General features: G+C 36.4%; 1 protein-coding gene across 1 annotated transcript; it reads right to left on the bottom strand.

The window, feature by feature from the left end:
- Positions 1 to 2,736: 2,736 nt before the first annotated feature.
- Positions 2,737 to 6,913, bottom strand: LOC143223941 (uncharacterized). Its single transcript, XM_076452413.1, has 3 exons — positions 6,852 to 6,913; positions 3,338 to 3,419; positions 2,737 to 3,105 (listed from the first exon to the last, which is right to left on the bottom strand). The coding sequence occupies exons 1-3, from the start codon at positions 6,911 to 6,913 to the stop codon at positions 2,737 to 2,739; spliced, it is 513 nt and encodes a 170-aa protein (XP_076308528.1).
- Between the last annotated feature and the right edge of the window lie 4,071 nt (positions 6,914 to 10,984).

Raw genomic sequence — 10,984 nt, forward strand, 5'->3', positions numbered from 1 at the left:
TACTCAACATCATCTCTTCCTGAAATAACTACTCAACATCATCTCTTCCTGAAATAACTACTCAACATCATCTCTTCCTGAAATAACTACTCAACATCACCTCTTCCTGAAATAACTACTCAACATCATCTCTTCCTGAAATAACTACTCAACATCACTCTTCCTGAAATAACTTCCTCACTCTTTTCCTGAAATAACTACTCAACATCACTCTTCCTGACATCAACATCACCTCTTCCTGAAATAACTACTTCAACATCACATCTCTTTCCTGAAATAACTACTCAACATCATCTCTTCCTGAAATAACTACTCAACATCACCTCTTCCTGAAATAACTACTCAACATCACCTCTTCCTGAAATAACTACTCAACATCACCTCTTCCTGAAATAACTACTCAACATCACCTCTTCCTGAAATAACTACTCAACATCACCTCTTCCTGAAATAACTACTCAACATCACCTCTTCCTGAAATAACTACTCAACATCACCTCTTCCTGAAATAACTACTCAACATCACCTCTTCCTGAAATAACTACTCAACATCACCTCTTCCTGAAATAACTACTCAACATCATCTCTTCCTGAAATAACTACTCTGATCGTGAGAAAGTAACTTGGGAATTACAATAGACAAGCTAAAATTTCCTCTAAATTTTATAATTTGTATCCAACAAAATCAGGGAATGTCTGTTCGTCGCTAAATCCAACCTCCATTTCGTGTTGGGGTTAAGTAACGCTCGTGTGATTTGCGTACTTACCAGATCGATACAAGGAACCAACAGAAGGTCATTAAGAAAGAGCTGAAATTTACGATAGAATACAGTTTTAAAACCACCAAACTAGACTTTTATTGATTTGTTTCATAAAATCCCGCGAACCAGCTATCAACAACACCGACCGTTAGCTCTTGTGTTACTCTAATGGCATTATGGGATTTAGCTCTAACTTTACAATGCATCCAAGTTTTTTAAATCCTAGACATGAATTTTTTTGGTCTACGGGACGCAAACCATTTACTTCTTTGATTCGCCTCACAGTTTCAATTTGTTAGCCTTTAAAGCATGCTAACCTATAAAGAAGCAGTATACCTATGAAATTTCAGTAGCCGTAAACTCTTTGTTGCCAAATTGAGCATGTCGAGAAGATTAGTCCTCCAAAAACCTCACCATTTTTAGGATATGAACCAGAAAGTACTAAAATGAGATATGAGCAACGTCACCTTTAACTGAACTTACCAACGCATAAGAAAAGAAACGAAATCGACCCGACATAGCAGTGGGGGTTAAGGCGCTCCACTCGCAGTCTAAGGGTCGTGAATTTAAACCACCGTCACATCGACGCACTATTTTATTAGCTGAACAAAGTAAGTCTTACAGTCATCGAAACATAGGTTAGAAAGGTGATGTTGGTGCTTAACATTAATTATTATATTACTAATTCTAATATCAGATGCGTCAATTCCCTTAGTAAGAAGAAAGCTGTATGGTGCTTTCTTCCAAGTGGTTAGGGTGCTCTACTTGTAATCTGAGAGTCGCGAGCTCAAATCTCCGTCACACCAAACATGCTAGCCCTATCAGTCGTGGGGGCGTTATAATGTTATAGTCAATACCACTATTCGTTGGTATAAGAGTAGCTCAAGAATTAGAGGTGGGTGATGATGACTAGCTGCCTTCCCTCTAGTGTTCCAGTGCTAAATTAGGGACGGCTAACACAGATAGCCTTCATGTACCTTGCCGAAATTCATAACAAATCAAACAGAAACGAAATGAATAAATTAGTTAAAAGTAAAATATACTATTCATATGAATATAAACTAAAATAAACAAAATAATAATAATAAAATTTCCATATGACTGTTTGTTGTCAAACAGGATCTACAGAAAAGGCTATCTTCATTGCAACAACCACAAGAAACAGAACAGGTTTTAAGCAGACATGTCACTAATACACTGGGGAAACATGTCAATCTTATAATACGACTGAAAATATAATGTTATAATCATTTGAAAGTGTTTAGTACTTAAATGTGAGCATTGGTAGAAAAATAAACTGATTTGAAGAGTATGAATACGGATTTTTTATATTAAGGGTTTCTTTATTATTAAAACATAGTATTTTTGATAGTTGAAGATATGTTCTTTGGCTCAGATCTCTTCTATTTGTTTCTTTACTGATGCTTTTAGAATGATATAATCATTACTATTATGTAGGACATTAAATATTTGAGCAGTGACAGAAAGGAACATTTGGTTTGAACATTCAATATTTTATTCAAAATCTAAAGTTTTGTAATGCTTAAGAGCTAAAATGGTAGTTACTGATTTAGGGGAATACGTTCTTTACATTTAAAGAAACATAAAAGTTTAACACTACGTATAAAACTAAGAAAAGGAAATTTAGTAATATTACAGTGGATTAAGAATAGTTTATTGACGTCATCGCATAGGAGCACGTGTTCTTAAGAATACTAAGGTAAAAGTTGGATGAAAAAGGTAAATATTAATGTTTATTTATTAAAGTTTGTTATTTGTTTCTAAAAGAATTTTAAAGAAATTCTTCGCACGCATTGCAAAATCAATTTTTATTATAAGTAGAAAACTATATACACAAAACTCACAATATCTAACTTGACGAACTTATAATTAATAATTCTGAGCATTACTAAGTTGGTTGTTTAGCAACCAGTGCATGAAATAACCAAAGATTAGTATAGTGTAATACAGTATATTAGTTGTTCTTGAGAGAATTAGCTTTAGCTAAATCTGCTTCCGTCAAGAATAAAGCGTTTTTATCTCCGATTCTTTCGTTAAGATAATAGAACTCAGGACTATAAGCACAGGGCACGGCTTCTTCGGGAAAAGCGCAAGTAAAGGTCAGTTGGTTGAAGACGGTCTGGTTACCACAGAAGAAGCTCCAGTGTCCGACCTCCACAGTTTCATCAGGAAGAATCTGTGGATGGCAGATGTGGAAAATATTACAGTTGTTATCAACATCACCATAATAACCAGAATGAAGACCATGGCAGGAAAAGGTAGTTCTTATTGGCCCAACAATTATTTCGGCTCCGTCAGGAAGTTCGTAGGCAGCGCGTTTTTCCTGTAACAGAACACAGTCCATTTAATAGGTTTTGTTTCATCCAGTAATTTTAGTTAATTATTAGACTACGCCATATTTTTGTATGTATGTATATAACGTTGTATTTTTAATAAGGAACAAACACAGGAATCTCTACACAGCTCTTTGGTTTATGATGTAGAATACATATATACCAGAATTCATTCTTCATATTTTTCATTGTTTGAATTTCAAAAATCAATAAATTACTCACCCTGGATAAGGCAGCAGCAGATGCAATGCATAGGACAGCTAGAACATTAAAAATATTTTCATCATTCAACAAACAAAATCTTCTTTAAAATTGTAATTAACGAAAATAAACTTTAGTGCCTATAAAATAAACTCCAATATTGAACATAACTTATTACACTAGTTTTAATAATAAAATGTAGACTGTAAAGCTACTATCAGAACTGAGTATTGCCACCTACCGACAGTGATTAGACACTTCATGTTGAATATAAAATGTTTTTTGGGACAGCAACCTGAATGAGGAGACAACGGTAAATTACATATTATAATAACTAACAAATTCTTTACATTTTTTTGATATCTAATTAATGAAGAAGTTCCTTGGTATTAATTCGTTAGGAAATGAATAATGAAACTGTTAAGGTTAAATAAAGAATTTTAATAGCAGAAACAGAATTCATCATTCTAACTAGTCATTTTCTTTTATCAACTTTAGCTTTAACTGAATGAATTAGTATTATTTAGTATCAGAAATAATTTGTTGACAATAAAATGAGATAGATTTACCAAATTATAAAACAGAGTTGAAAACTTGATCCACACTCTTGAGAAACTAAAGAATTGTGTCTCAGATCCTAGCTTTTATAGTGAACAATATCCAGGTTTAATGACCTTCATTGCAGTTGACATATACATGTACTTTTAGTTAAGTGTGTCATGGTCACCGGGCAGTGAGAGTTTGAAATAGAAGTCACCTTTAATGAGCATTCCCTTGAAATAGTAAGATGATTATCTGAGACACATCTGTAGCATACATCTTCGATTCTATCTTCGGTTTTACTGTGGTCCTATTTCTTTCTTTTTTTTCAGTTAAAGATATTTTCAATTTTGTAAACATTACCGATAGATCTCCAAAACAAACAGTTAATTACTGTAATATGATTGACAGCAGTATTACTGCGACTTTATTGTTTAGTACCATGGAAGGAACAGGCTTATGTTATGAGCGTACATTTTAACAAAATGACGTCTTTCATTATCATGGTTGGTAACAAATACGATGATACAAAACTCAATAGTTTTTGTTCAGTGTTATTAATAACTAAATTTTACTATAACTTTTGGATTCCAATCTGTTGTCACATCTGGGATTCTGTGGTTTTAATCAATTAACGTAATTAACTTGTTTGAATTATTTCGTGAGGGGATAGCAAATGAACATCTTTATAAAAAAAAACGGGATGGAATTACAGCTAATGCTCATATACAAATAACGCTTCACAGAATTTGCCTATAGGTGGCACTAGTTTAGTAGAGGATACGTTGGTTAAATCAATTAGAGATGATCGTATATTTTATGAGTTATAACACCGATTGGTATCTGATTGCTAAAACGTATCCTCGATGTTCAAAAAAACGTTTAGTTAATGCAAGCAATTTTTCACAAATGTATTAAATACATGAATATACAACCTCAATACCATGCATTTTTCTCATTTAGCTCTTTTCTCTCACAAAAATAACATTTTAAAGAAACTTCTCGAACGGATTTACTGTTATACGTTTATTTTAATACCTACGTGTGTGTCAGTTTGATGCATGAGACGTACGTTGTTGGATAGGCATTGTGCAATGTCCCGCTTATTCTCTAAATTTATAGAAAAGTATTGATAGTAAGAATTAACAATATTTGTTTTACGAAAACGCTAGCGTGTTTTCGAACATTGTTGAAGGTTCGAAAATCACTCGTGAGTATATAAAAGCAAGCTATCACAACATGTTAAGAAAAAACATTATTGATTTGCTACAGTGAGTATACTATAAGCCTCTGAATCTATAATTGGGATTGACACTTATTAATCGGAAAATTACAGTATTTGACCAGAAACGTTTATAGATTTCGAACATTACAAACTGTTACTAGTGAATTACCAGTGAATTACTTCGGATATTATTATTTCTAACATTAAATATTGTCGTCGTGTACTTTCGGTTAGCTATATCGAAAAAGAATTAATTTTCTATTCGTGAACGTCAATAAAAGATTCAGTTCCACACTAGACATAAGACTCATTATTGTTTGTAAAACTCTTTTATATAAACTATCATTTGTAATAACTATTAGTAATAATCGTTATTATAAATACTATTTTTATTTGTGTATTGAATTATATTCGTGTTAAGAAGGAAAATTATATGTATCGATCTTGTTGGTAAATATCCTAAGTTTGATACATATTAGCATTTAATTAACTTCTAAATGAAATTCAGATTTCCCGTTATTTGAAGTCGCAATATACAACAACTGTAACATAATAAATCAAAGATTCTTCCTAGATAAAATATAATACGTAACGCTTTTAAATGTTTCTGTTTGGTCAAAATCATATAAACAGCAATTGAAAATTTTACATTTGACACTAAATCTCAACGTAAAATATAGTGAATTCAATTGAGTAGTTACATATAATTTATATACTTTAATCCAAATGTCTTTATGCTCTTATTCATTTTAAGCTAGTCAGCTGGTTAAGGCATTCGGCTTGTTTCCTGAGGGTCGCGTTTTCTTGAGTCCTTATCACACCAATAGGTACGCTATTAAGTGAAGGTCAACTCTACTTTTCGTTAGTAAAACAGTAGCCCAAGAGTTGGTGGTGTGTTACCATAATTATCTGCCTTTCCTCTAGTCTTGCATTGCTAAATTAGGAACGGCTAGCGCAGGTAGCCCTCGTGCAGCTTTGCGCGAAATTCAAAACAAACAAACAAATAAACCTTTAGATTAAGTTTGATCTGAAAGCAAATTACGAATATTCATGCGCTTATACTGAAAGAACTAAAGAAATAATAACAAAAACCAGCTTGATAGTCATTATTAATCGTAAAAAATATAAGTATACTATCACAAGTAAAAAATCAGAACTGAAATTGTGGCATCTCATTAAACCTTAATATGTTGTTTTTTGTAATTAAACACAAATTTACACAATGTGCTATCTGTACTCTGCTGTCACCAGTATCGAAACAGGATTATTGGATTTTAAGTGCGTTGATATAACGATGCGCCACCTCAATATGTAAAATTGTGTTTTTTTTATTATCATTACCTTTACCTGTGGATATTTTTTGAAGATATGAAATAAATCAATATAATATTTGAAAATCTGATTATGTGAATGATTAATAATTAAAAACGAAGAACTTAAATTACACTTTATGTATCTGTAAGTTTCATTTTTTTTTAGTTTGACATGGATGTCGTTGTATTTACTAGGATGTTTGCTCCTTAAGAGCTATACCTTTGTGTGTTGGTGGTGCTACCTCAGAGTGTAGTGATGCGACTAGTGGGGTAGTAGGCGTATTGTCGTTTAGTGTAGTGCTTCTACATTTTCGGTTTCAGCTGCCTTCGCTGGCTAGCCTATAGGTGTAAAGGGGGGCGGACTGTGTAAGTCTCTCTATAACAGTACAGAGCATCTTCTGCACCAGGACTCTTGCAGTGCCTCCCCGTGGCAACACACATTAACTGGGCATTTCACGGCCCCAGATTAAACTGCAAGGGATCTCGGAGCATCTTGAACCCCAGAAGTGCAATGTGCATGGCTGGGGTTATGGTATGCGTTCACCTGGTCAGATGACCCAAATGGTCAATAGGAGAAGAGTGGATAAGAGTAAGAGGAGGAAAAGAGGTCCTAGCAAAAAGAGGCCCGGAAAAAGAGTTGGAAAGAGACACCTCATTGGAAAGTGTGAAAGATTGAGAAGGAAACATCTCATGGTTGCATACTGCAACATCAGAGAAATAGGAGAAAGCAAACTTATCTTGGAAAAGGTAATTGGGCCATTCAGCCTGATACTTCTGCAGGAGACCAAGCTTCAAGACAATGTTGAATTCGATCTGGAAGGATTAACTTTGGATAGACTGTTAGATAATAGCAGACTAGCCATCGCTAGCAGGATAGATAGCACTATGAGAGTGGAACGTTTGGATGACCAAGCATACAACACCCACAACAGGAAGATTCAGTTAGTGAGAATGTCTGACTCCAGACTATCAGCCCATTCATCATGGCCAACCGTTATACAGCCTTTGACAGTGCACCCAGTGCTAAAGAATGGAAATTTCTTCAGGACCTGAGCTTCGATTATAGCCCATTTCTCATTGCGGGAGGACTTAAATTCACGCCACACCAGCTGGGATTCCACGGGCTGCAACAGGAATGGCCTAGAACTGTTTGAGGCCCTTGCTGAGTTAAATCTTTGCATCTTTAACACTGGAGAACCTACAGGCTTACGGAGAGATATGGAGACCCTGGCACAGTGATTAACCTGGCTCTGATAAATGAAGATGCCAGGGATTTGGCCATTTATAGAAGGAGTTACCGAGTTGGGAATAACCACTTCCTGTGTGAGGTACGCTTCTTTTACCAGCTCCATCACGTCACTCCTTCAAGGAAGAAGGTCTTGTACAGTCAGAGGGACAAAACTGGGGTTTGGGCTACTATCAAGGACAGGATCAGGAAAGAGAAACCTCCAAGGACCATAATCACACACAAGAATGCTCTAAACTGGTGGAATTTTGACGTGGATATAGCCTGGAAAGAAAAGAACAGAAAGGAAAGAGAGTTTCAGCAGTGCAGAGTCACTACTAACTTGGAAATCTTCACCAAGCTAAGAACTAAACGTAACCATGCTACCTCAAGGTTCAAGAGAACAGCAGCTAGAACCATTAAAGCACAATTGGATAGGTTATGTGATAAATCCAGCTTCAACACCAGGGAGTTTTGGAAGTTCCATAACAAGCTGAAAGCTCGGAGGTTTTCTGGAAGAACCACTTTGTACAGCGACTCTGGATAAGTACAACTAACCGATGAGGACCAAGGAAAAGCCTTTCTTGCTAGATTCATCAATCAAAGTAGTCACAATGACCAGGATCACAGAACAGTGGTTAGGAATCAGATTGAAGAGATAGTTAAGGTGAGTGAGCCCATGCAGTGTATCAACATGGAAAGTGTGATGGATGCCATCAGAACCAGCAAGGAAGGAACACCTAGACTAGATGGCATCACTGTCAAAAATGTTAAAGATCTACCAACAGAGGAGATGCAGAGCTTAGCAAAGGCTTATGAACAGAGATGGAAGTCAGAAGTCATCCCAGAATTCTGGACAGATGCTTCCATAAGTGCTGTGGCAAAGTCAGGAAAATATTTCAAAAGCCTCAAGTGATATCGTATCATTGTGGTACAGAACCTAATTGGAAAGATTCCTGAGAGAGTTGTTGCTCGCTACATCATCAAACAGGTTGAAAGGCTGCAGAATGCATGTCTCAGGATCATCACAGGTTGCACCAAATCAACTTCAGTGCCAGTACTCCATCATCTCACTGGATTTCCAAGTATCAAGGACATGCAAATATTACAATGAGCCATACTGTTTGCCAAGACTTGGCAAAATCCAAGGCATGGACTTCACATCCTTTGAAGGAAGTACTCTTTCACTGCTGAACCATCCAACCAACAAAAATGCTCTCTATGCCACACAAGATATAAAGTAGCGCCTAAGTCTCAACTAAAGAGGAAGTCGTGGCTTGAAGTAGATGCACTGGCTTGCAAGAAGATTTGCAATTCATATTCCCTTTCCAACCAACCTCCATGACTTTAGTCTGCAAAACAGGAATGGTCTTGCCAACCTGCAGTGATTGTCAAGTTTAACAGAGACTGTAGAGAGTGGCCTCAAGGTGCAGCAGAAGTGGCATGCCAGGAGATGTTCCAGGAACTTAGCCAGAAGAGAAATCTCATCATTGCAACAGACGGTTCGTTCACACCAGAAATCATGAGAACAAGCTAGAGATTTGCTGCGGTTTTGGATGGCACACCGATAATTGAGAAGTCTGGGACATGTGCCCTATACACAAGTAGCACCAGGATAGAACTTGAGGCTGTCAAGCCAACTCTTGGATAGCTTGTCCGAGAATTCCCTGATGTCACCACAGTTGTGTTTGCCACCGACTCCATGGTAGTGTTGCAAAATATCCAGAGTGACTGGCTACCTGATGGGTGGAAAGAGGCTGCACCTTATCTCCATGAGAAATTTCCCACCCTCGTGTATGTCTCAGGCCACGATTGTGTCAAGTACAATGAGAAGGCTGACCATCTTGCAGCAGCAGTAGAACCAACAGACCAGATGTCACTCTTTCCCCAAGATATAACACTCTTGTGTCAGCTATCAGCACGCCAGAGCATTAGAGAGTCTCTCATGCACTCAGAAATGGGAGATAGAATTATCAGCCTCAGGACTCCTTTTGGCATCTCTCATGACAGCCACAACAGAAGCCCAGAACATATGTTACAGGAATCAGCTGATCACGAGGAACATTAGCAGAAGTACACTCGACCTCCTGTTGACAAGAAGGGTTAAGGCTGAGAGGATTTGTGACCCGTTGGATACACCCTTAGGAATGCCCACCGGCCAACCCAAGTAACTTAACAGATAAATGAGAAACGAAATAAATAATCAGGTTGTTGCATATGAAATTTCGAGGTTTTAAAGAAAAATGTGAAACAACTTCATCTTCTTGCTATTTGATTTATTTGACATTTTACGATGCAACATTCTGATATTTATATAGAATCTAAACTTAAAATTAATCTTTCAATACAATCTTTGCACAATTCTTCTAGATATTATAAATTAATATTACAGTAGAATACGTTTGTTTGTTTTTGGAATTTCGTACAAAGCTACTCGAGGGCTATCTGTGCTAGCCGTCTCTAATTTAGGGGTGTAAGACTAGAGGGAAGGCAGCTAGTCATCGCTACCCACCGCCAACTCTTGGACTACTCTTTTACCAACGAATAGTGGGATTGACCGTCACATTATACGACCCCACGGCTGGGAGGCCGAGCATGTTTAGCACAACGCGGACGCGAACCCACGACCCTCGAATTGCGAGTCGCACGCCTTACGTGTTTGGCCATGCCAGGCCCCAGTAGAATGCGTATTTCAAGTAAATCAAATTATTTATGAAATAAAAACTGTTAAACCTTTATACAAATCTTCAAGATTAATCAATTATTTTTTGTTTTTTCTTTGTCACGCCATTTTGAAAACTGTGGTATTATAATTATCCGAAAGTATATAATTCTTAAGATGTGAGAATTAATAATAAAAAAACACGATCTGAACGATACAAATATAGATTTATTTTAGTGTATGTTTACTTTTTGGAATGCATTAGTTTTGATTGTGGAGTATATCTGCTGTAATGTAAATCTTTTCTATCGTTATTTTTATTTAAGATTTTACCACAATATAATTTTTACTGAGGAGTATTTGTTTTTTTTTTGTGTTTTTTTTTTGGAATTTTGCACAAAGCTGCTCGAGGGCTATCTGTGCTAGCCGTCCCTAATTTAGCAGTGTAAGAAGGCAGCTAGTCATCACCACCCACCGCCAACTCTTGGGCTACTGTTTTGTAAACGAATAGTGGGATTGACCGTCACATTATAACGCCCCACGGATGAAAGGGCGAGTATGATTAGTATGACGAGGATTCCAATCCCCGACCCTAGAATTACAAATAGACCGCCTTAATCATCTGGCCAAGGTAAAAGTTGGATGAGGAAGCTAAATATTTATATTTATATATTAAAGTTTGTTATTTCTTACAAACAGAATT

Source organism: Tachypleus tridentatus, chromosome 8, assembly GCF_004210375.1.
Source record: "Tachypleus tridentatus isolate NWPU-2018 chromosome 8, ASM421037v1, whole genome shotgun sequence".
NCBI classification, from domain to species: Eukaryota; Metazoa; Arthropoda; class Merostomata; order Xiphosura; family Limulidae; genus Tachypleus; species Tachypleus tridentatus.

What these genes read in the sequence shown, in the direction of transcription:
- LOC143223941 (XM_076452413.1), bottom strand. Translation starts at nt 6,913, where the DNA reads ATGCACATTGCACTTCTGGGGTTCAAGATGCTCCGAGATCCCTTGCAG. An exon ending in TTGCAGTTTAATCTGGGGCC is followed by an intron (nt 3,420 to 6,851) that starts GTGAAATGCCCA and finishes ACAATTTTAAAG; the next exon opens with AAGATTTTGTTTGTTGAATG. An exon ending in CTGCTGCTGCCTTATCCAGG is followed by an intron (nt 3,106 to 3,337) that starts GTGAGTAATTTA and finishes GTTCTGTTACAG; the next exon opens with GAAAAACGCGCTGCCTACGA.